Raw genomic sequence first — 26717 nt, 5'->3', positions numbered from 1 at the left:
CTGGGATGGGACAACTATGGGCTTGTTATTGCAAGGAGAAGAAAGTCATTATCTCTACCTACTCTTCATGTTTACTGTCCAGGCTTTTTGTGTGGGTTTGTTCTGTTATTCTCTTAAGTGCTTCTGGTGGCTGCAAATTCCTAAGCAGTGACAAGCAGTAAGATGCAAAGTCCTTCAAATCAGTGCAGCTTGTTGGGTAACTTTTTAAAAATGTGTTATCATGATAGTGATTTTCACTGTGGTCACAACCCTGGAGTTATTTTATGCCTTGATGTGACCATTGTCGTTACAGCTTGTAGCTGAAAATTTGGCAATATGGATATCCAGATAACAATGTTCTTCCTTCACCATTTGCACTATATTGTGCTTCAGGTCTCTGCCTTGGACTGAAGCTTTGTTCACCACAGTGTCACAACACTGTGACATTCTTACAAATCAGTACCTGATTTTCTTTATCCAAGCCAATCTGTGCTAGGTGCCGTAAAACTACGCTAAATCTGGGACCTGAGTTGTTGAAAACTTCCTCCACAGCAGGGCAGTGGCAAATGCTGGTGACCTCTGCTTTGGCATGGCACCATCACCTTCTCTAAAAGCTTCTCCTGCCAATCGTCCTTGCAAGAACCATCCTCTGTCAATATGGCTCTGACTACAAGAAGCATGAGACTGCCAAGGTGATATCCATGTGCCGCTGAGGCTGCCAGTGGTGGCTGACACCAACTCAAATAAACATAGGAGTCCTCCCCTCTGTTTTCCCATCTCTTCCTCCCTCAAGGATGGGGCTTGAAGAATAGACGTTCAGCCAGGGAATCATTACCTTTCCTATTTCACTGTGGTTTACTGTCTACCTGTGCAGGTTTTCTTGCTCAAAGTGCATTTTTGTATTTTATTCATAGGTAATGGAAGAAGTAGAAATATGTACTAGTAATCAATAGGTCAAATTTAAATCCCTCTTCCCTCCCTTCTACAATGTTCAAGGGAATTAAGACTTTAAAGGACATGATACTAATTATGTAGCTATTATATGACAGCACATATATGTTATAAATACAAATGACTGCAAACATTGCAAAGAACATCTGCCTCTGACTGAATCTGTGTAACAGTTCCATCACACACCCTTCATGTTAACTCTTTCAGTGGTATAATCACTTCCCAAAGATGGCAGTCATTCCATTGCTTGATATGTCCAGCAGTTTATGAAGGTTCCTGGATGAATGGACCAGGTTAGCCAGAAGGGGCTGAGATATTTTTTTCCCAGAATTTATATTATTATGTAGTCAAAATTTTCTAAATAAGAGACATCATAGGACTTGAATTTTAAGTTCTAAAAATTCAGTGCCTGTTACTAATAAAAGTGGATAGTTTGTTTCCCTGTGCTGTAGGGAATATAAACATTGTAAAATTCAGGTACAGCTCCCCACACCTGCTCTTTTCCACTAGCATTGCATTATTAGCACGTCAGATTGATAAAGAGTATCTGTAACATGGCCAGTACAGTTGGACTTTGCCTCCTCTGGGGCTTCTTTCGTCATTTTTGCTGCAGCAGAACATGGCCTCAGGGCAGTGATGCCTCTCTTTCTCTGTTGTCATTATGAAAATAATTGCAGTAGCTTTGGAGCTGTAGTACTGTTTCCAGCTGTACCTAATTTGTATCAGGAGTCTTGCTGTACATGTTGAAGTGGAGCAAAGGTACTTTCAGGGTCAGGGCATGAGGCCGGGAAGGAGAAGCTCAGATGCCCATCCTCCTGTTCCTGTGGACTGCCCTTTCCTCAGAGCAGAGCTTCGGCTTTAGCTTTCAGGTTGGCTGACGGGAGCTGTGTGCTGGGTCTCTTGCTAGCAAGAAGTAAGAATTCTGTCCTTGAGAACATCCTCGAGGCAGCAAAATGCTGGAGTTGGCTGTATTCTGGTGTTTGGTGCATTGGGCGAGCACCCACATGGATGTCCCTGTGTATGGTGGTACAGGAGGACATGGCGGGGGAGTGGAGAAACAGCATGATGTTGTGCCAGGTGCAAGGCATTCTGAAAATGTAAGAGAAAACAAGGTTTATACCACAGTGTTATTTTTGTCATGCTTTATTGCTTTCTAATTCATTTTACATATATTTTAAGAATCACACAAGTTCCCAAGCCTTGTGTTGCCATTCTTGCAAGCAGTCCAGTTGACTTCAGATGGGTTCCCTTCATGAGCAAGGCGTGTGGAGAGCAGCTGGACACCTGCTCACAGCTATCCCACTTCATCTAGAAGTCATCCAAGAGCTTTCTACAGGAGCCACTCACAGTTCCCAAATAGTCTCCACCACAGGCCCTGATAATTCTTTATCTCATTTTATTCTGCCGTGTGTCGCTTTGGTAGAATTAAATAATAATTTCTATACTAAGAAAACAGGTGGAACTGTTACCTGCATTATGGAGAGAGGTTTCTTTCTTCACAAATAGCTTTTCATAAAGCTCTCTCTACAAAAGGAAACATTTGACCCAGTTTGGTGCATTTTAAATATTTGCAAGGGTTCTAACAGGCAATGATTTTAATTCCAGTGAAGCTACTGCTAATCAGGAGACAGAACTTATGCAGAACTCTCTCTTGCAAGCAAAAACAGGCACTTAACATAATTGCTTCATAAGAATAGGATATAGGAAAACATTGAAAAGAATGTTTGACATTTAAACATCTGGTTAGTGTTGTAGGGCTATTATTTTACCTTCATGTCAAAAAAACCTGCCATGTTGAAGTTTAATTTCTCAGGTTTAGTGCCCATGAGCTTTGCATAAAAATAAGGGTTTATTTATATGAAAATATGCTCTGTCATAGTCAGATTTTTCTTATTATTCTTTCCCTCATTTGCCCTCAGACATGGGTGTCTGAGGCTGACACATTGTCTCAGCAAATTAAGTCAAGCTGAAAGCAAGGGTACAGTGTTAAGGCAGAGAAGCAAATAAGATTTACAAGCAAAAGCAGTAATTAGGCCGTTGCATATTTTATATCTTCATGTTTATCTTCAGAGTGGTATATCAAAATAAACACAGAAGTAATGAGAAATAAGTGCTCCAACAATCAGTTGGGGTTCATCAAGTAAAAACTACAAATTACTCTTCAGTTTTGCTGCCACCCACAGAGTTTTCATCTTTAAAATACCAGAAGGCAGGTGTTGTGGCAAGAGCTAATTGGGTTCGTAGTTAGGGACATACTGGGTTTCTGTATTACAAATTATAAAGGGAATAGGCTTTCTTTTGAGCAATACACGACTTAGCATTGTGCTGTGGACTTCAGTATGAGGGTGTTTGGTTCTTTGCAGAGCAAATGAAGTTTTGAACTCATTATGCTGGTGCAGATAGTTATAAGTGCTTGACTCCAGGCAAGCAAGCTTTGAATGCAGGGGTCCAGGTCCATTGCTGCTGTAGTATGAACATGGTCTACAGGGCCCCAAGCTCTAAATTCTCATGACCCAAATTATCCTCCCTCTGGCTACACATACTGTGTTTGTGTGCTTGTGGGTATTAGCTACTGCTCTCCCTTGCTGTGCTGAACAGGCAATTTGGCCAGTAATCTTTATTCTTACCTGTGTTTCTGCACACAGTCTTCCAGTGTTTGCCCACACACAATGCTACTCTTCTGGCAGAAGTAATGTGGCCACAAAATCATCTGACTGGAACTGAAATTATATGCTAACTTAAAGTTTTCAGCCATTAAATGCCCATAGTATTTCTCTCTATCTTGATATCTTTATTTATCTTCATGAGAGTGCCTGTGTAAATTAAGTTAGATTTATGGGAAAATCAGTCCATGGAGTTAACTCTCTCCTTTTTTTCTGCCCTCTTCTTTGCTTTACTCTCCCATCCCAAAGACATAATCCTTGCCTAATACCTAATATTGTGCTTCATATCCAGATACATACTGCAGGTATGGTAAGAAAACACAACCCAGAACATAATCCTTCACCTTTCCTCCCCACAGATTTGATACCATACAAGCCTTGCAACAGCTCTCACAAATAGAAAACAGGCTGAGTATTCCCACCTGCCCCCTTTTGAATTGCATCAATTCTGATTATGAGCCAGAAAGAAGAAGAAATGGAGGCTAACTCCCCACCACTCTGTGTCACCTGCGGCCAAGCGCATTTACCAGAAGAAAACCACTTGTACAGCTACACCAAAGAAGTAGATGATGATCTGATATGCCACATTTGCCTGCAACCTTTGCTTCAGCCATTAGACACGCTCTGTGGTCACACCTTCTGTACAGCCTGCCTTACAAACTTCCTTGTGGAAAAAGACTTCTGTCCCATGGACCGCAAGCTTGTGATTCTCCAGACATGCAGGAAGTCCAGCATACTAGTGAATAACCTCCTGGATAAGCTAATGGTTAGCTGCCCTTTCACAGAACACTGCTCAGAGGTCATGCAACGTGGTCACCTTGAACAGCATTTCCAAACCCAGTAAGTTGTTGTTGATAGATTTTTTATTATTATTATTTTTTTTTAGTAGAGAAAAAAATATTTTCAATTAATACTGATCAAAATACACAGTTAATGTAAAGAAAGAGTTGTTGATTTTACTCCCAATGAGTATCATTAATTTAGAGCTGAATTTAGTCCATTTATAGTCCAAGATATAGGCTATATCTTACTCTTTTTTAGAATCAAATGCATCAATGCATGTAAGGTACTTCATGCTATCGTTAGCAGTTCTGAGTGAACACCTTGTGGTTAGCTGCACAGTGACAGTGTGTATGTGGTCCAAAGAGATCTGCGTGTTTTGGGAAGCTGAGCTATTATAAATATTTTAATAGCACATTAAGGGTTTTATAATTGCCCTTTCTTCAAGTCTTTTTTGAATCACAAATGACCTATATGAGAAGTAGAGCAGAAAATATTCTGGTTTGGTATTGGTCTTTGAACCTGACTGCTCCTTTCTTCCAGGTGAGCACTCACTCAGGGCAGCATGGGGCTCACAGAGAGAGAGTCTGGAAGAGTTTGGCTGGACTCCCTCTCCAGCCTTTTCCCTCCTGGTAGCCAGGACACCCTCCATCCTGCCTCTGGGAGAGATCTCTTCAGGGAGTGGTTTGGTTCCTCTGCAATGAGAGAACTGGATGATTCTCTGATTTGCAGAGTAAAAGCATGTGCTGCTGCTTTTGTCTTGCATTTTTTCTGCCTTTTTGTTCTGCCTTTTGTAAGGAGGGCAGAAGGGTAAAGAGGTACTTTCAGGGCTGTGATTTCAGACAGCAGACTAACATTTTGGCACAGTCTGTGTAACAGCACCTCATGTCTGAGGAGAAATGGAGTTTAAGATGTGCCCTTTTCTGTGAGTTGTATCTGTTGCCCCGTGGAATTACTTCCCATGAAGTTTGCAGGTGTAAATCATGCTGCTAGGTCTGTACTTCTCCATGTGCAATGTGAAGGAAGACTTGAGCAGCCAGTGTAGGGCTCCAGACTGCAGCTGGGGGCCCATTCCTGCAGTATGGCAGTACTGAGGACAGAACATTGCTGGTGAGCAGGCTGGTGAGCCAGAGGGTGGAGGTGTGTTCACATACTGTGCACTTCACAGTCTGTGAGCCTGCACCCGGAAATGGCTCTGCAGCCTGCCATTCAAACATGTCCTCATTTGCACTGGAGACCTCATTTCCTGAAGCACCTGGATTCTCACTAAGAGCTTATTCACTTGAAGATATTCATGAAGTTATCATGTCGTAACCAAAAATGTGATGATTTTGCATTGCTAAAACAAAAAGAAGCCCACAAACTTTATCAATGGGTTTATTGATTCCTTGTGAAGGTCATGAGACCACTTTCCACATGCTGGAGGTTTGGTGGTTTTGGATTTGGGTGCCCTTGTCCCCACACTTCTGGACCTGACTTTCCCTGTGAGGGTGCTTCTGGCTCATGGTGCAAGAGGCAGTGCAGCAGGTCCCAGCCCAGGCCAGCAGTGCTCTGGGAGTTTCACTGTGTGCAGCTAAGGGGACAAAATAACAAAGTTACTCATAATTTTCTGTCTTAGGTCAGTACTTCTCTAACAGGCCTCAAATGTTAATTTCAACAGAAATGCAGGTAAGGGGACTGTCAGTCTTCTGTGAGCTGCTGTCACTGAAATTATATTTCTCTCCAGATTCCAACCACGAAATCTTGAACCTCTAGTGCAAATGCCCTTTCCCTTTGCTATACATATAGCTGAATTTAATGTGAATTAGACCTTCCTGTTTGTCTTCATTTTTTTGACATGATAATATTGTTGCCATAAAATTAGTTGGACACCCATTCCCAGCTTATCCCCAACTCCCAATAAATAAGCAAATTGGAATATTGTTTTTTACATGGAAGCCACATAGCTAGCACAACTTCTGATTTCTGGTGTTGATTCTCCTATGTGGGAAAGTGGAAGTCACTACAGTGTCTTAGTTTCTTTTCCTTAAGGTGGTAGTAAAGGTACCCTTCACTACATATCTTACAGAATTGCAGAGCTATAAGCAGTAAAGGCCTGGCAGGTTTTATTCTAGTACTTATTGTTGAATGTCAGTGGCTTGGCCTGGATTTCCCCTCAGGATCTTCAAGCTCCTGTGCTTCTGGCTTGCTTGGCCTGAGCCCAAGCAGAGATAGAAAGAATTGTCTCAGTGAGGTATTCCCACCATCTCTTGCTGTTCTCTCTTCCCTGTGTCAGGTTCCCTGCACCAGGTCCCAGGTTTGCAAACCCCAGGAGCAGAAGACTGGAGAGATTGTGTAGAGTCTTCCCACCCTAAAGCCTCTAATGTAGTGAAGTACAAAGCATTGTTATATAGACTGGACATTTTGCTTTTTTGCTACTCATGATTTTCCTTCCTCAAAATAGTTGGGAGGGCTGTGTTATCTTAAGGCCAAAGGACACAGACAGGAGAATAGGAAACCACAGGAAACTTCTGTTGTTGGGGTTTTCAGCTTTACAGGGGATAGGTACTGCAGCCTCACTAGCATTACCACTTGAGGGAAGAAATAGGAGGGAACATTCTGAGTGATCCCTAAAGGAAGACTTCTACATCCTTGTGCTTACAGACACTGCACAGTACCTTTACTTTTTTTAAGCACAGCATTAATTAATTATCACCTAAAGTATCTTATGCCTCTGCCTAATTTAATTGTTGGAAATGCAAAAGCCTCTCTTGCCATCCCATCTCCAATTAATGGCAAAGAGGAGGATGTTGTGCTCTATCATGCCCAGGGACAGATTAAACAGACTGAGCTGATGCTGTTCTCTTTAACATTGGTGAATCAATAGAGGGAAGGGAAAATGTGTGATTTTGCTAATAAAACAAATATGATAATAATCGTAAATATTTGGTGTCTGCTGTGAGAACAGTTCAGAGCCCACCTGATATTTCCACAGAACATTCTTGTGTTCTCAGTGAACAAATTAAAGTAGACTCTACTAGGGTCAGAAGTCCTCACATAACTTGCATCATCTGGGTTCAAACCAGTCCTGGTTCTCAGAGAGAAAACAAAAGTTTTCCCTGATCAGGGATGAGGTCACTGATGGGACAAGATGAGCTTGCTGTTTTATGCTTTGTAATTGATGAGGGAACATCACCTTTTTTTTTTTTTTTAAACATTGGTTACCATGGAGCAGCCCACTGAAAGCATCCTTATTTAAAATGTTTGTTCTTGCATCTTTCAAAAAAACCCTGAGAAGAGACATGTCCTTGGATTATTGCATGATTAATGTTTGTACAAAAACATCTGACTGGATTTGGGGAATTCAGACTGAGATGCAAACAGCCAGCAGTTGACTGTGATCTTTTGCAGTGTTTTACTTTAAAAAGGTGTGGTCTTCTGATATCGCCTGCTACAAAACTCCACAGGGGGCATTTTTTCCCCCCCTTGTCAGACAGCTACACCCTTCTGTGATGCAGTTTAGCTCGTAACCCATCTGCTTGTGGGCAGTGATGTAAACATACCAGCTGCCTCTGAAGAACCACTCTGAATCCTGCAGGAGGCAGGTCTCTTCCCCGAGCATCGCTCTCCTCTGCAGCATAAGTCACTGTCTCGCCAACCACGCTGTGCTGTCCCTAAACCCTCACATCTACCCATCTGAGAGTCAGATCGAGTAATCCTCTTACAGGTCAATGATTTTTGCAGTGTAGCTTCGTTTCAGGGATTTAAGCTCGATTCATAATGTGCTACCATTGCGTTGAAATGGAAAGGCTTGCTTAGAAGGGGCTTGGCTGGCACGAAAGCTTCTCGTTGTGTGTCCCACCAGCACAGAGAGACGGTGGGAAGGAGGAAACCTAGCAGCAGTGCCAGCACTGCACTGAAAATGAAGGCTCTCCTGTTACTGGTCCTACCTTGGCTAAGTCCTGCAAACTACATAGACAATGTGGGCAACCTGCACTTCTTGTACTCCGAGCTGTGAGTACGCACAGTCGCGCCGACATCGTGCTCTCTGTCTGTCTGTCTCACCCGAGTGGCAGGAAGGGGCTTGCCATGAGTGTTTTGGGGGGTCTGTCTGCCTGTGTGTCTGTGCCTGTGCATATGTGTGAAGAAAATCCTGCAATGTCTTGCCAACAGCTTCACACCGTGCTGCTTCCCATCTAGGGGCTAATAATAGCAGTACGTCCCCATTGTTTTCTGCTTTGGAAGCAGCAGAGTGAAGGAGACATAGAGAGTGAAGCTGCTTTTTTCCTTATCAACTTCTTTTTCTGTGCAGATGTTTTAGGTGTTTGTTGGTTTGGGGTTTATTTCTATTTCCGAATCTGTGTTTTTCCTTTATTTCCTGTAAATAGCCTTTAGAGGGGTAGAGGGGAGGGCATCAAGATAGACAGCCCCAGTAGAGCACTGTCTGTGTACATGCATAATGTTCTGTGTGTAAAGCTGCATGCCTGTAGCAAAACGCTGAGAAGCCTTTCACCAGAAATAATTCACTTGAGACAGGAGAGAATTTTCCCGTATTTCTGTTTTTGCCCACAGCAGAATGTTATTTTTTCTGTAAAGCAAATTTAACTGTAGCAATCCATTCATATATCTTCACGTTTTTAAAAAACCCCACCTCAAACGACCCGATAGCTGGTCTTTCCAACCCATAAAACAAATATTCCATGGTATCTTCTGTAAATGTTACTACTTTCATTTGTGCTTGAATGGATTGCACTAGTTAGTAGAGCTTTTATGACTAGAAATAGATACTTGTTTCACTATGTTTTCTTAATTAGGTGTTGTTTATATTTTAACAAATTGTAAACTTTCAAGATCCTCATTGAGATAATGAATGAACTGTCTAATTCTCTCAAAAATGAAAAATGACTGTGTTATGCCTACAGTGGGAATGTTTTAGTAACGGTTGTGATTAGTACCAAAGAGACTAATTTTCAAATGATTTTGTCTCTACTGTCAGACAAAAATCGCAGTGTTTTGCAGAAACACAAAGTCCCCTTTTGAAATCCTTGTGTGATGTGCATGGCAACTATTAATAATTTAGTCACACTGCGTACAACAGCTTAGGATTTCTGTATGCTGTAGGTGTTTTTAAACATTTAACAAATCTAATGTTGATGGTTGCAGCTATGTCCTCATTTCAATTTACTGGCATTTTGTTTAAGAATTTTAATAAATAAAAAAAAAAGCCACAAACAACAACCAAACAAAAAAACAGTTAAGCCAAGCAGGCTACAGGAGCAATCAAGCTCAAACCAGGGCAGATGAACACTTATAATGGAAACAATGGCATCTGGGACATCTAGTTTCCAGGAAAACAAACCAATGAGATTAATCAGAGCACAGGCACAGATGCAGCCTACTTGCTTTTCTTGGGGAATTCAGGTTCACTGACTCTCCCAGGATAAAGGGCTATGATGTACGGTAGCTATTCATCTCTTATTTATTTAGCCTTCTAACCCACAGAGATGTTAGTTGTGCTGAATGTCGGCAGTTGTTCTAATGGAGTGGGTGTGGGCTGGGGCTTGGACGTGCATCTTCAGTTGTCAGCAATGGGAGGTGCACATCCCATCTCCAGTGCCCAGCCCTGGATGTTATCTGGCATCCTGCTGCCAGGAGCCAGTGCTCAGGGCCTCCCATATCCCTCTGTCTCTGCCAGGGCAACAGAAAGTGGGATTTACTGGGGCTGTCACAATCTGGAGGGGCACCAGGCAGTTTGACCTCCTTTCAGGAATTTCTCCTTCTCCTCCACGTATAGGTAATGCATCTGGCTGCTACTGGATACTGCACAAGGCATTGATTTATTAATCAGTGGGGCGGATTCAAGGTCCTTTATAATAGCAGCAGTTGAACGAAAAAGAGAAATACTGTTTTCAGTCCTGTTTAATCAGTTTATACAATTGTTATGACCTACAGGATGCTACTTCAGTTGCTTGGGCACTTGGACATTTTTAATGCAAAGTTTTATGAGTGAAACAGATAAGCCACTGGTGTCCAGGACAGCCTGACATCCAGAGGCACAGGTTAACTGCCACAGAACTTTTGTACCCAAAACAAGCAGCTTTGTAAATATTTCCCTACAGCTGACTGAAGAGTTCCTGCTGTGTCTAGTGTATCTGATGGCTTGTACCATGACTCAAAACTAAACTGTAGTAGGCAGAAAGCATTTTTTTCACTATCACACTATCTTTGGTTGCTGGTGAGTACAAATACTGGCCTCAGTCAGAACTCATTATTTTCTTGGCTGGCAGCCACTAGAGATACCAGTTGAGGAAGAAGAGTGGAATGATGGGTTTGCTAGCAACAAGAAAAGAGCTGGAGGACAGTGGGGGATGCAGTTACCATCCCTGGTGTTGGCACAAGAGGAAGAATAAGGATGCTGAGATTCACACTGCCCTCTCTCTCACACCATCCATCTCTTCCCTTCTATTCTGTTCAAAGGTTAAGTTATTTGTATTGCATTGCTGAGGTTTGCTTTAGTTCCAGGGTATTTTTGTTCCTAAATGTGGAACGGGCTCCTTAGAGAATAGGAATTACAGCATAGCACAAAATCCATCTGGAGAGGCAGGCCCTGGAATCCAGATAAGAAATGAAGAGATTTTAGGAGATGTGAGGTGGAGAAATGAAGTTGAGGAAAGGCTGTGCCAGACCTTTGCACTTCAGCTGAGTGCCACACAGGTAGGAAAGAGAGGTGCGTGGATGTGTTGTAGTGGCACTTTATGGGATAGATGTTGGGTGCCACTATTTTTAGTTTTCTGTTAGAAGTCTGATAATTACAGGTATTCCCAGGAAGCAGATACATGTCCCCTGATGTTGTCACCTGCACTAAAGCTGCTTCCCTGGCTATTCTCTGTTGTCATGCCCTTTAGCAAAGATCACGACACAGATATTGTTCCTGTCCTTTCCCCTTCCAAATCATGAAGAGCAGCATGTGGTAAGCTAGGGAGGCTTCTCTCTTGAGGAGAAGCCCATGGAAATATCTGACAGAATAACAAGAGAAACCTGTGAAATCTACCTTGAGGAATCCCTGGGAGATGGTGGGATGTAGCCACACCTGCCCAATGTCTATCACCATTGTAAGGGTCCACAGGGGTGCTGAGGAAATCCTACCCGGGGGTCCATGCCTTCTTCTTCATAAAGAAGACTTTGAAAGGCATCTGCTCTCTTTCTTTCTTATTTAACACATCTTCAGAAAGGAAATACTTGCCGCACCGTTCTTTTGTGTTAAGGTATATTATTCCCTCCAGTTAAAAGCACAGTATGTGGATGGAGAGGCAGCCGGTGGTCACTCTTAGGAGGTTTTCCTGAGTGTGATGACTTGGTGGCACTGCTCACACCATTGCTATCCCTCTCACTTCATAGGATGAGCTGTGCAATGGGGTATTTCTCAATAGCAGGATTTTCTGCACCTTTAGCTCAAACAGCCACTTAGAAATAAAATTGAGAGGAAGGAGGTTGCTCAACAAGGCAGTGAATAACCTCACCTTGTCTCCCTAAAGACATCAATCATGTCACAGCGTGGGGTGGTTTTCAGGCTTATTCCAATTCAGCACGTGGCCATGCTGACTGAGCAAGTGCCCAGGATGGTGCTGGGCATCGCGTGTGCTCAGCACAGGTCTAGCACTGGGGAGTCCTTGGCAGCCACTCTTGCTGGCACTCTTCCCCTCAAAGGACTAAACAGCTCCTGGCCTTAGTCCCTGATGGTAATACATCAGCTAGATCTATCCCACTAATCTGAATCAAGCCATTGTTTTTTAAAATATTTTATTTGTTAGGTGGAAATGCACAACATACTCCCACATGTGAAAAAAATTTTTTTTTCCTTACTCTTCCTGAGTTTTGCATGAGTCAAAGGAATCTCACCAAATTAAGTGGATCAAGTTTCCCCATATAACTTTTATACAATAACTACTCTCCTAAATTTCAAATCAGTACTTTGGGCTGGAATAACCAGTGAAATTTAGTCTCTCTGTTTATTCAGTTTAAAAAGAAGAGACACAGGTGCCAGCCATCTTCTAGTGCCATTGAGCACATCTTTTTTATGGTAAAAACAATGGGGTGCACTCTCACAGCCCTCTTACAAGCACTGTACTTAACTGTGCAGCCAATTTCTTTAATTTCTGTTCAACTCAGTGGGGATACTTGTGTCTGGCTTCAAGTCAATCCTTGTGAAATTAGCCACACAGAGGTTGGGGAGCACGGGATGTGCAATACTCATGACAAAATGGATAAACCTGAAGCACCTTTTGGGCTCATGTGTTAGTCCACTGTGAAAGCCACATGTTGGCCTCCTTACTCTGTGCAAAGATGTGTTTATGGAAATCTGTGTGAAAGCTAAACTATGAGGTTATTTACAGCTGAAAGTGCTGGAAAGCAAGGCTTGAATGGAAATATTCTTGAATGAAAATATAAATTAAATGTTTAGGATATCTACATTGAATAGCCAGGACAAAGCGCACTGAGATAAAATTCAGAGAGTCTTTTCCAGAATGCTAGAATTGGATGTCTCTTGGAAAGCAGAACTGAGGTGAACAGAAAGGCATGAGTGTGTCAAGGGCTACCATTAGCTTCACCCCTATGCTACAGCTTCACAAAAGAGCCAAACATAGAGTTGGTTTTCCTTCAGAACTCTGAGCTCTCCCCCAAAATCTCAAGCAGAGAGTCCCTTTCTCAGCCTCATCCCTCACTGCAGTTCGTCTGACCTGTCTCCACCAGCTCTCCCTTGCCCTTCTACTTCTGTCCTCTGCTTCATACCTCTTCTTGTCCTTTGTTTATTCCCTTCCACTTTCATGCCTTGGTCCTGCCTCTACTGTGCTCCTTTGTCTTTCTAGGCTTTAGATTTGCATAGAAAAACTTGAAATGTTAGTACAAATAAGGCCAGAAAGCCCCTAAGTAGATTCTCATGTAGGTGAATTGCAAATACGCTGTATTATTGTTAAAAGTACAAAAAGAACTGTAATCTAAACTCTTAGTATTGCCCAAACTGAATTTTCTAAATATATTGTGTTGCATTCAAGAGTGTTTTATGTTATAGGAGTGCAGCAGAAAGGCATTTAATTGACTGTAAATGTCTAGGTCTGGTCACTCTTTGACCAAAGATTAATTGCACTCATTTAGCAGCACAGTGGGGTCTGGGCTTCTGCCCCACCTTCTGCCCCTTCTCACAGAGATGGTACCTTTCCCCACCAGCACATTTCTTCTGGCTTCTCTGCATAGGTTAGAGAGGGCTGAGTTTTTGTGGTATGATTAAGTGTTACTGGTTAGCATTTTATTGCCCAGCACTGTGATTCTAGGCACAGAAATAAATTTGTCTAGGACAGCTCCAGAAACCAAAAACTCCATGAGAACATTAAGAATTTGTTGGTTCTTCCTGGGAATTTTGTATGTAAGGAAAATTGGCATTTTAGTTATAGACTGGAAAATATCCTACTTCATTTTCTTCCATGCATGCAAGAAAGTTACCTTTACTCCATTCACAGCTACCTACACACACTTGAGATCTGAATTAGACCTTTCATTCTTCTGAATTGTTTTCTCAAGGCTTCTCACACCTTTGGAAAAGGCTGACATTGGCCAGTGTCAATCTCAACAAACACATTTTGTTGCCAAAAGTAAAACCTGAGCCAGCCAAAAAAAACCACTAAAACCCTGCCAAGATGGAAAGGCAATGCAATAATGGTTGGCAGAAAGGTTCCTTTTCATGAGTAACTTATGTCTCAATTATGTTTGATTTTTCTGTAAGTTGCTCAAAAGTATCAGGCTTACATGTCTGGCCCATGTAACAGGAGCATGGAGGGGTCAAACCTTTACCCCACTTGGAGGCTCTTTCTCACAACAGGAAATCCACTTTGGAATGGGGACCAAGGAGGGAAAAGTAACAAAGGTCTGGCAGGGTAGGAGGAAGGAATGAGGTGGTGGGAGTTGCAGGAGGTTGGCGATTACTCACAAGCAGCAGATTCTCGTTTCTTGTCTGACATTAAGCCACACAGGCCGTATGCTGCAAGTTTGGCCGACCTCCGCATCTCTCTGACAATTAACCTAGTTTAACACTGGCACTGGCAGCATGACAAGGATATTTTTCCTTGAGCTATTTCTCTGACAAATCTGCCAGAACTGGGCTGTCCTGCAACGTGAGGATAAGCACTGCTCTTGCAGAGCTCTTCTGCCTGTCATAGCTTAAATCCTGCTCTGAATACTGATACTGAGATCAGCCACAACACAGCTTGTTACACTGTAGGGAAGCAGACTAGTAGGTCTGAGGGTCTTCTTCAATATCTTTAACACTTTTGAACACTTATGGGGGAATCTGCCTTCAAGGTCCCCAGTCCACAGAGTAACCAACTGCATTTCATTACCTTCTCCATGATGAGATCTATTGTTCAGGAACTAGAACTGATTTTCTGCATCTTGACATGTGACAGCATGTTTGAAGTGCCACCCTGAGCCATGCAGTAACTGGGTGCACAAGGATGCCAACAAGCATAGGACACAAACCCAGAGGTTTTGTAGTAACATCATGGGCAATGTTGTATCACAGAAGGCAGTGTGATTCTGGGTCCAGCCCAGCTGGGCAGAGCATGACAGAATAAATGGGATGGGAATGATGGAGTGCCTGAATGTAGGACTTTAATGGTGGTCCAATCACAAAACATGGTGACCACATGGTTTGGGAGGCAGCCCCTGGGGGGCATGGCTAACAACAACATATAAGGTTACCTGGGAATAGGGGTCTAACCCTGAACAGGGGTGTCCTGGGTTGCAGTGTAGAATGTACACAAAGTATTTATTCTATCACCATCTTCATGAACTGTTGAAACCAGGTGGGCTAGTGTTTTCCCAAGCTCCCTGCCTTTTCTGCTAATGGCCCATTAACGCCTTTGGGGTGTTTTTCTGCTAATGACTTCTGGGGTGTCTCCTGCGAATGGCCCATGAGTCACAGGTAACTCCCTCCAGGGGTTATCTCTGTTAATGGGCCATCAAGGACACATTTCACACTTCTCATGCTATTGTGAGGTGCTCTGCCCAGGGGGAGGAGCCAAGCATTCTCACCTCGATATAAGCTGGGATTTGGGACAGTGCAGTGGGCACTTACCCACTGGATTCCCAGAGGACCAGAGCTCCCAGACCTCTCTACAGGATCACTGCTTCAGGAAGAGCACTTCACCTGGACTGCTTCCACCATCCTGCTCAGGTTGTATTCTGACCCTGTCAGTGATTCTTTGTGTTATTGCATTTATTTTATTTTATTTTATTTTTACCTTTTTACCTTTCTTCTCATTAAATTATATCTCTGACTTGGAGCCTCTCACTCGTTTTGTTTTCAAACCACAACAAGGGGATAGAGGTTTGACTCTATATGTCAAAGGCCTTGAACCAATGGAGAACTAGAACCAGAGACACGACCTATTCTGGAATGATGCCTTAGCATCCTAATTTCCATATCCCACGTCCCATAGTCTCAGGTTTATAGTTTCTGCATAGGCTACCTGGGCTAAGGTGTTATCCATCTTAGCTATTTCAGTAGCCACAATATTGAACTAAAAATAGCCTGTGTAGGAGTATGCAGGTGACTGCTTGGGGCTTCCCATTTTAAAAGGAGAGTCCAGGCTGGTCCCTCTGTGTTTATCTGGTACCTCAGTGGAGGTATCTGTTAGACAGTGACATGTCACATGTCATGATGAAATCCCCACTACCACCAAAAAATTGCTGGTTTGGACCTGAACTGTGTTTTGGGGTTAAGAAAGTGAACTGTTTTTGTAACATCTTAAAAAGCTGAATGAACCCCTTGGCCTCAGCAAAGTTGCAGCCAGTAAAGACTGCATTTCACCAGTGAATCCTGGGGCTCTCTCTAGAACATGCTTTATCCATTCATTTAATTTATTGATTGACAACAGATTCTGAATACTGAGCAAGGCAAGTTCAGCAGCAGCCCAGTGAAACGGCAGGAGATTTCAACAGATGTGCAACTTGTACAAGGAAAAAATACTGTAAATCATCCATAACTTTTACATGTTGTACAATATTCCTTCCCCATATGAAAGTAAGCTGACTGTAACAGTGGACAAGTCAAGTCATATATTCAGGAAGTTTCTTTGTCATTTTGGTTGGATTTCTACTGGCAGTATCCTCAAATTTTATTGAAAAAGTTTTGTTCTCCTCAGCAGTGCAGGCAGACAACCAGATTTGTAACAATGACATATCGCCATTGGCTGTATCTGCTCCCATTCTCTCTTTATCAAGGCACTGGGCTGAGTATAGAGGATACCTGGGAGAGAAGTAAGAATCCACCATTGACTCCTCTGTTTTAATGGAGTTGTCTTGCTCCATAGCATTGCTGTGGCACATGGTATGAAGTAGGCTAAGACAAGATATTTGCAGTTGCTGGACCCATCTTAATTTTTATTTGCTCTTCTGCTCACTGTATATTATTTACCTGAATAATGCAAAATAAGTTAATAAAATGCCTTTAGAGCTATAAATTTCAGCTACAAAATTCAATCATTAGTGTACTACTTGTTTTTCTCTCCTCACCTCTCTTGAAATCATGTTGGCAGGAAGCAAGTGTTTTAGATCATCAAGTCATTTCATGTGCATGTTTTGTGAAGCTTACACTCTCTCTATATTACGCATTGCAGTCCCATCATTCACTAAACAGTGTGCAATATATTTTTTATGTAGAATTTCAATAACATAGCAACCTCTTAAATAGAAGGCAAGGGAAATCTGCTCCAAGGGTTGTATTCTTCTTTCTCCTCTGCAGAACTTAGTGAATGGATAAGATTAGTTGACTCATGGCCTAGGTTTTTTGTATTTTATTAAGAACAGACAGTACTAATTTTGAAAGCATAGTTCAGGTATTTTCTTTTCTTCTCCCATATGTGATAAGCATTACTGTTATATGTTATTTTAACATGCAGTTAGCACTGGTGATATTCCACTGGTTTTAACTTTCATTCCAATGTAAAAGGAGTAGTGGAATGGTTTCATAGAAACATCAACAGAGACCTCTTCACTTGGGGATTTTATAATTCAACAGTATAAAAGGTCAGACAGCATCCTTTGTGGAGCAGGCTTTTACAGAGAGGAGATAGGCATGGTTAACCAAATCTGTCCTGTGATCCATGAGAGACCACTGGAAGCGGAGAATGTGCTGTGCTGCTGCCATTACATGAGGATGTGTAGGTTGATATGGATGAGCAAGGCTGTTTCACTTGATATGTATGAACATCTCCTGCCAAGAGGCTAAATTACAGTCAGAAATAAGTGCTCTGTATGAAAAGCACATGTTACAACTCAGCCCTTTGCCAGGCAGGTTTTGCAGTGGGAGCAGAAATCCCAGGAGTTTGTTGTGGCTTGCCCTTGTCAGCTCCCAAAGGAGCGTCACCTCTGGTTCTGATTTAAACAATTGGCACATCTCTCCTTCAAGTATTACTACCTGCTTTGTTTTTACAGCAGGAAGATGGCACTACTGGAGAAAGGATGAATACGATTCTTTTTCAAATACAGTGTGTATATACTGGTGTTTCTTTTTTTGTTCTTGGCACTGCTGTTCCTGAGGTTGTCACTGAGATCTGTTGGGGCGATGCAGAATTGAAAGTGCCAGTTGCTGCTACTTTGCTCCAACCCAGGCTGTGATGGACCTATTGATACTAATAATACTAGTAAATCACTTTAGTTATACTGAAAAGGTTCTGCTGTGGATGCCCAGTGGTATCTACTGCAATCCATGCCATCCTTGTGCCCCCCTGCTGCTGTGTGGACCCTGCAATTAGATGGGCAGAATCTCGTGCATCCCACACAGCCTTCAGTGTTGGGAGTGTGCTGTATTCTCAACATCTGCTTTCCACTTGCACTGTGCTGTCATGGGTCAAGGATAGGGCCAAACAAATGCACTTTTCTTGGTGCCATGTCTGTGAATTTTCTCTGTGTCCATTTTTAGAGGGCATTTAAATTTTGCATATCTTGATGAATTTTAGTGGATTGAATGTGTGTAATTTCTAGCAAACATGCTGCTTTCAGTTTCTTCCCTCAGAGGAGATTAAATTCCAGTACATTTTTGTTTTATTCTTCCAAAGCATGAGTGTAATGAAGTTGGACAGTAATGGTTGCTGCATTTCACTTCTTTCCTGCTCTTTCCCGAGTAGCCTAAGTATCTGTAAGTTTGAAGGCACTTAAGAGTTATGGCCTTTGAGCTCAAAATAAATCAGAAGAGAACAGACCAAAACAGGACAAAGCATCTAATAAGATATATTGTACACACATAAACTTGCACTTAATATGTTGAGCTGAGAAAGCAAACAAATGCAGCCTTGCAGATCTGCTTTTTATAGAATCTAGGCTCGAATAATGAAGTGACCCAAGTGAACAAAAGAAATTCATGAGGGGAGGTCAAGACCAAGTTACCCTCTTCTGGAGCTAATGAACTGTAATCCATACCAGATATTTTTAAAAAAAAACTTTTGCTCCTATTCCATTTACCTCGCAACAAAATGTCCTGTCCTCTCATCTCCTCTTTTCATCTCTCCTCGCCAGCAGATGCTAAGTTATATCCTTCATATTTTGCTAACTCAGTATTTGAAGAGAGATTGAGTCTCTTTCTCAGAGAGAAAATGCATTTCACAGATTTGTTTTCTGTTAAGGGTTGCTAATTGTTGCTCAGATTTTTCTGTGCTGTGTGTCTCCTCTGTTTTTCAAATCTCCAGCAAACAGAGGTTGACAACCAACACAAAAAATACCATAGTGATTTTGTGCCCTGTGGCACTTTGCAACACCAAGAGGACTCACAGCTGACGGTAAAAAGGGTTTAGTCTGTGATGAAAGTGTTTGATTTGTTTGCATGTTGGGTAAAAATAACGGTTTGTTCTTAAATAGGTGCTTAACTTTTTGCAGTGTTACATAAACTCTCTGGGTGCCACCTGCCAAGTATGAATTGGCTTCTTCTGCCCTATTTACCTATTAAGAAAAGATGCAAGTTGGAGTCTTCAAACAGGTTTTTCCATGGGTTCTCTTGACAAGACTTGTAAAGCTCATTTAGTCTCTGTAACCACCACTACCAGGCTGTGTTTTGGTTTCTTTAGCCGTTTTCCATGTGACTGCTCCTGGCTACGCTAAATCTTTGTCTTTCTCTTGCTTCCTCTCAATTCTTGTTTTCATTACACCTCTTCTCTTGCCTCTTGCCTCCCATACTTCTGCCCCACTAGCTCCAGCTATAGCGAAGGATCAAGGTTATCAGGGAAATATGGCTTTGAACACTAAACAGCAGGATAACAACATGTTTCTTCTCTCTGATAAAGGAGAACAGAACTGGTTTAAAAACATTAGATGCTCTTGCATTGAACTGCAAATGGAGATCACCCTCTGTCATTTCAAAACCATTTGAAGTTGGTAAGTTCAGTCAATCCATTGATAGACACTTCTGCTGCAACTGTACAAGTTGTGTGCTCACTACTGTAGTTATGGCATGATGCTGTCTGCATACTTCTCTCATCTGTATAATAGTGTAAATAAGTGAAAGGACAATTCACTTAAATGTCTGGTCCTGTTGAATGAGAGGAAGAAGAAAAGAGAGAAACTGGCTGATTTGATCTGCCAAGGACCTTTGTGGTTGACTCCAATGGTGCTGAAGATACGAAACCATGTGCTCTCTAGTACCTTGCACTGTTGTAGCACTGCAAAACTCTAAGCTGATTTTGTTTCTTATTTTAAATTTATGAATTAATGTATGAGTAATGTATCGTGAATTTCAGCTGTAGAACTTCAGCAAAACATGTGGAGCTGAAGGCTAAAAGCAAGGAAATCTTTATGGGTTGACCAGATTTGCTAAGACTCCCTTTATAATACTTTCACTTCAGCAGTCTTGGTGAATTCTAAACATTTGTCTGTTAGACTAAACATAGGTTAAGGCAGGCCATGGAAATAGCTCAGCTGAAGACCTGACAACTAATCAGAGTTTTATCAACTGGTCCTCTGCCTAGTTAGATTACCATCTGGACTGAAATTCTTAAAAGAGTTGCAAACTCTCCTACAAAACCCACTGCAAATGGTGAGAATAAAACAAGCCAAAAAAATATAGGGGTCATAAGTTCTGTCCATGTGTAATTCAGTTCCTCTTGGTTTGTTGATTTGTTTCGTTCCAGAACCTTGCTCTAGTTGTTCTGTCTGCTATTCCAGTACCCAGACAGGGGATGCTGTGGAAGAAGTTATGAAAACAGACATATCAACATGCTTGATTTTTACCTCACTTAACTTAGTTCTATACAGGTATTAACCCACTGACTTCAACAAATTGCTCTCTTGAATTTAATTTGAATTATTTTGGAAGAAAACAAGGTTTTGCATACACAGGAAAACTTCTGCTTTTCACACCTATAGAGCAGAGAGATAGAATAGTAGAAATCCAAAAAAATATTTTTGAGAAAGGAGCATCTAACCACACTAATTCACACCATGCAGTTTTTAGCAGAAATAGCAATTCTAAAAAACAGGACATCCCTTGAGGGCATGTGGGTGAATGCACTCCAGCTTCTGCAATCTTTGTGACAACCTCTCCCTCCCTCAAAAAATACATACTCCCTATGTGGGAGCTTTGTAAAACCTCAGACTGCACTTCTCTTGTCCCTTGTGACAATGGTAGTTGCATGACAACGGATCTTAAGAAACAGTGATTTTTCTCACCCCCTTTTTTTTTGGTGAAATTGGTGAAATTTATCTCCCTGCATTGGCAAACACAAAGTCCATTACTTTAACACTGACCAGGAAGTCCCATAGGAGAAGCATGTTCTCAGAAGAGTAGCAGGATTTGTGACAAAACAGTGACCCACTGCTGAATACTCAGATCCGCTGCTGAAGGGCCAGAGCGGGGAAAGGTCCCTGTTTTTCTCCAGCTCTGAAGCTTGTAAGTCCTTATAAGGCCCATGCATGCCACCACAGAAGGCTTCAAGGGGTTTAGGAGTGAACAGACTAGCTGCCTGTCTTACAAATTACTGGAGAAGCTGTATGGAATAGCTATAGCCTAAGGATTAATCCTGGTCCCCTCTCACCACCTCTCATTGACCACAGTGGTGGGGATGAAGTAGGAGTCAGTTTGATGTACCCATTTCACCTCAGTGTGCCAGGTATAAGGAAGCAGAGGGTTCAGGTTTAGTGGTTTTTTTTCTGTTGACCTTCTGTTGAAGGGGAAGTCTGGACTTACAGTTCCTTCACTCAAAATCTTTTGTGTGATTTTTTTCCTAATCTCCTGGCAGTGCCTGAGAGTGGGGTAAGCGTGGCACCATGTGACACACCTTCCTCTGTCTGTCCCCACCCTCCCTCCTGGGGAGGCTGTGGACACAAATGATGAAGGAGACAGTACATGTGTATCTGAGACCTGCCTTGGCTTGCTGCATGGACATACACTGGCAGTATTTCAAAACAACCTTGAGATAGTGTTTTGCCTCTGAAGGTGTGTGACTTCCTTCAGAACCCAGGAACAAACAGAATTTTGCTGTTTTCTCTGGAACAGCTGGCCCAAGGGGGCAGACACAGGAAGAGAGGCAGAGTAATGGGTATGATATGAAATTCTGGGACATTCTGTAGACATGGCTGTGACTGGGCAGGAGAGGGCTCATATAGGGTTATCTCAGCTGCAGCATGTACACTGAGACAAAACTATACTCTCCTTTCTCACAGAGAAACAGAGAAACTGGATGCTAAGTAATTTTATATGTCTGTTTTTTTCAAGTAGTGTTTGTTATTTGGAAAGTTAGTCAGGCCTGGGCTTCCTGAGCAATGTTTTCAAGAGAAGATTATGACTGTGTGAAGCATTATTCTGGAACCACCTATTGTGCTTTCTGACTATGACAACTCCCTCGGCACATTTTTCCCCCTCTCTGACATTTCCAAAAAGAACAGCTGTGCTGCTTACAGTCCCCTGTGCCAGGGAAGCAGTTGCTGATGTTATCCTCCCCTCCCTTCTGGCTATTTTGCAAAGAGTGCTTCTTTCAGGTCTTCTAAAAAAGTCACATTGCAGAGAAATGGTCCTCATCCTTGCAAGCCATTGGTGAATTGTCAGGTCCAGGGCTGAGCACAGAAGTTCAGGTGACTCATGATTCTGCATCTTTAGCAATGCGTAGATGCAGTGACATACTTAGTAACACATGAATGTTTGAAGTCCCAAACTCTTTTGTGCTTTTAGAAGGTAAATGGGTGTTACTTTCATTCTCCTCTCTCCTTTTTGCTAGAGATGCTGAGGGAATAAAAGTGCTGTTCCTACTGTTGGGGCTTTGTGGCAATGCTTTAACTCCTACTCCTTTTTATGCTATGGTAGTTTAAAGAGCCAAATCCTGTGTTGTGGGAGACATTGAAAAAAACCCAACATTGTAAGCAAAAAGGATTTTTTATTATATATTAACTAAGCAAACTTAGTATCTAGTTTTCAAGATGTGGCATACTGAGGGGTAGACCTTTTCTCTCAAGGAGACCCAGGACTGGAACAATGAGGCATTTTGTGTCCAGAAGAAAGGGTAGCAAAGAAAGGGCAGGAATTATCCTAAAAAGGTGGTTTGAACATGCAAGGAAGTTAATCCATAATAAAGTTGGGTGTCAAGTGACAATGCTGTTCTTATTCTAGAATAGCTTCTCTGGTGAATATTCTTACTCTGGAACAGGAATGTCTCCAGGGAAGCTATTCTCAGACGTGTGTGTTATACACATATAATATACATAGTGTGCCTGAGGCATCATTGCACGAGCACCACAGTAATCATATACTTTTCTGTTGCAGATAACTCCTAGGAAGCAGCATCTCTGTAAATTGAATGTGGTTAACCTTTACAGGATACTTTGTACTCCATTTTGGAAGGTCATCTTGATGCCAGTATCTAAGTTCTCAGAAAACTCTGCAACATGGTGCTGTACCATCTTCAATTAGCTTTTAAAGAAAAAGAAAATAATTTGCCACGAGGCTGATCTGTTTACAATCACTAATTGTCAGGAATTTGTTTACCTTTCTTCTTCCTTCTTTTCTCTCTGTATTGCATTCTTTTAAACACACAGTGGTGAGTATCTGGCTTTGCCCTACAGGAAGCAAACTACTTTCAGGGCAGTTAAGGAAGTTCTTCAAGAGTTGAAGATAGGTAAACTGCCAAACACTGGTCTAAGACAGAAATCCATGTCTCAATTTCTAATATAAATATTTAAATGCACTCTGAATTTTTTTTAGTCTGTCTATCCATTTTTTTAATCCTTACTGTCCATGTTAGACTGAGGTGGATATTTTGTAGCCATTCGGAAATTTCTCATTGTATCTGTAAGACTATTCTCTGTTATATGGTTTGTCAAGCAATCTGCATTAACAGCACACTGTTAATGTTGTATTTACATGAAGAAAATAGGATTTGTTTTATGTATGTCTCAGTCAGGGCTGCGAACATGTCCAATGCCCCCAGCATGGTGCTGTCCACTGAACACTAGTATACATGTCCAGCTGGAGATCCTGTCTTTTGATGATGGTTTGGGTCACCTTGAGTGATGCCTTTGATGTGAAAATTAGCAGATGATGAGGCATGGCATGAGCATGCTGCTGGAAGTTAGATTGCCAGCTGCCTTCTGAAGGACCAGGATCATCTCAGTTTGAAGTAGACAGATGTAATTATCCCCATCTCAGAGCTGATAATGAAATGACATCATTTACAATGCCACCTTGGTTTTCCTTCAGAGAGTCCATCATTACTGCTAATAAGACCCAAGTCTACTTAAATTGTGACGTTAACAAAATCACAGCCTGGGCTGGAACAGCCTCAGGCACAGAGGCTGTCTGAGTCACCCAGATGCCACAAACTGTCACTGGGAATTCACGGTTTGGATTCATTTCAGGATAGGCTGTCGAACAGCAGCCCCTACCCATTTTGTGGGAGCAGCAAGGTCAGGCAGGATGTTCCATCTCCTAGGACAGCAAGAGCAAGGCCACTGTCCTGTATCACCCAGGGAAATATAATTGCAGCTCATCCTCAAGGTTTAGTACTCCAAACCTGCTGGTCAGGTTTTCCCACCATGTTCTTGGTGCTCAGCTGTACACATGATGTTTATATTGTAAAATTGATAACAAGTCCAGTCATTAGAGCTTGAATATTGAAATTTCCAAAACTGCAGTGTTGTAAAAGGGAAACTGCAGTTTCCTAAAGAGAATTTTATATTTTATTATTCTGTTTCAAGTATTTTAGTTGGATGAATACAAAAGTTAATGTGTTTTGTAACAGGACAGGATGAAATGACTGCCTCTTATCCTGAAAGGGCTTTTCTAAAAATTGAATAATTACAGTTAAAAAAGCAGACAGAAAACATCCAATATCTGAATGGAGCCTAGAGGGAAGCCAGAGAGGGACTCTGCCAGGGACTCTAGTGATAGGACAAGGAGTAATGGGTACAAATTGAAAGAAGGAAAACTTAGGTTAGATATAAGGAAGAAATTCTTTACTGTGAGGATGGTGAGAAGCTGGAAGAACTTGCCCAGAGAGGTTGTGAATGCCACACTGTTCAAGGACAGATTGGATGGATAAGGCCTTGAGAACCTGGTCTAGTGACAGGTGACTCTCTTCGTGGAAGGTGGGGTTGGGACTAGATGGTCTTTTAGGTTCATTCCAACCTAAACCATTATATGATCTTCTCTTATTTATACAATGAAAAATGAGCATGAAATCTGAGAGAATAGAAGTGACTAAGAAAACCTAAAGAAACATAACATCTGTAAGCTAAGGAATATGAAGGAGCAACAGCCTGAGAAAAATTGGTTTAAAGGAAGGTACAGAGCAAAACTTGTTTTCTTCTCCTACTTTTTTCTTTTTTTTTTTTTTTTTTTTTTTTTTTTTTTTTTTTTTTTTTTTTTACAGTGAGTACAATTGTTCACTGGCACAGCATCCCCAGGGATACAGTAGAATTTTTATCACTTAAGGTTTTCAAGATGCATAAGGTTAATCACTTCAGATAAAAGTTTTATCACTTAAAGTTTTGGAGAGGATGCTAGATAATCTCATCTAGGCTTCCTCTCCCATGAAAGGTTGGACAACATATCTGCTGGGGTCTCTTCCAGCCTAGGCTCTTCTATGATTTTATGGTACTTTTCTTTGTCAGGGATATCCATCTTGTATTGATGGTAGTATGGTATCCACTTCTGAAGGCATCTTTTGTCCTTAAGGGCTTTCAAGGTTGAATTCTTGCTTGCACTCTAATTTTTGTGTTTTATTCCTTGATTCACCAGTTATATCATGATCAGAGAAAACAATACACAATTTTCCAGAGAGGTACTCAGCCTGTATCTGAAGCCTCTAAGGCCAATACTTGTGTGCCTTGATGATATTGTCAGACTTTCCCAAGATACTAGCTGGACTAAGAGGAGAGTGCCTTTCCTGTGAATCTCTCTCAAATTCAACTGAAAACCCACAGCAGGGTCTGAAGCATGACTCAGTTTCCCTCCCTATGTGCCAGTTTTTCATTTGGCTGCAGCATTGGTCTCCCTCTTGCTTAATTCACCTCTCTGAATAAGCTTCAGTGGGAGGAGTAGAAATCAGCCTTATCCCAACCTGAGCTTTAGTGGTTAGAGCACTTCTGAAAGCTGAAGTGTGAGGGTGTGAGCTCCTTCAGTCTCCCCTGCCAAGCGAGAGCTGAAAATGGTCTGCATACAACAGGAGGGAAGCCACACCACTGCTCTCTCGGGTGCTTTCCATGATACTGAACACACCACTGCCTGTAGGTGCCTATGTGGGGACAAGAGTGAGTGGATTGGGCTTTTTTTTTTAGATTTGGGTAAAAGAATTCAGGTTAAAAGTATTTCTGATAGTTCTGTTATAAAAGCATGTTCCAAAAAGAAGAAACTTTCAGAATTTTTACAGCATAAGTGAGCATTTCCTACTATGTGAGCTTTCAGGAGACTATAAACAACATTCCAGCCATACTTGTGTTGTGGCTGGATTTGGACTTTCTGAAGCCCTTAAATGTTTTTACAATGTGTGTTTATTTTCATGGATGGGTGAAATATCTCACTGAAATATCTCATATTCAACTGGGTGGAACCCATAAAACACAAGCAGTGAAGATTTTTGCATGCCCAATGGGTCTGGGGGGATTTGTTCTGAAAACTGGCTTGTGATGTCCCTCTGATCCACTCTCTTCTAATCACATATGCAAAAGAGAAGACTGCAATACAGTTTACTAATAGGGCTGTTTTGGGGTCCTTGTTTACTGTTAGACATCAGATGTGATAAGAATATGGGAAACATTTGTGACATCTTAAGAAGCTACTTAGTTATACTGGAAGAGACATTTGCTTAAGACTCAGACAGGCATCTGGCAGGGATC

The 26717-nt window shown here is 41.8% G+C and overlaps 1 protein-coding gene across 2 annotated transcripts in view; it reads left to right on the top strand.

Moving 5' to 3' along the window:
* Window positions 1-26717, top strand: part of LNX1 (ligand of numb-protein X 1) — a 71194-nt gene that overhangs the window by 126 nt on the left and 44351 nt on the right. For both annotated transcript variants that reach the window (XM_083860946.1, XM_083860945.1), the window contains exon 2: window positions 3953-4433. In XM_083860946.1, coding sequence (XP_083717072.1) covers window positions 4048-4433 — 386 coding nt within the window. In that variant the 5' untranslated portion in view covers window positions 3953-4047. The remainder of the gene's footprint in view (window positions 1-3952; window positions 4434-26717) is intronic.

This window comes from Zosterops lateralis (assembly GCF_965231275.1).
Source record: "Zosterops lateralis genome assembly, chromosome: 5".
Classification (NCBI taxonomy): domain Eukaryota; kingdom Metazoa; phylum Chordata; class Aves; order Passeriformes; family Zosteropidae; genus Zosterops; species Zosterops lateralis.
This window is presented reverse-complemented; position numbering and strand designations above follow the sequence as displayed.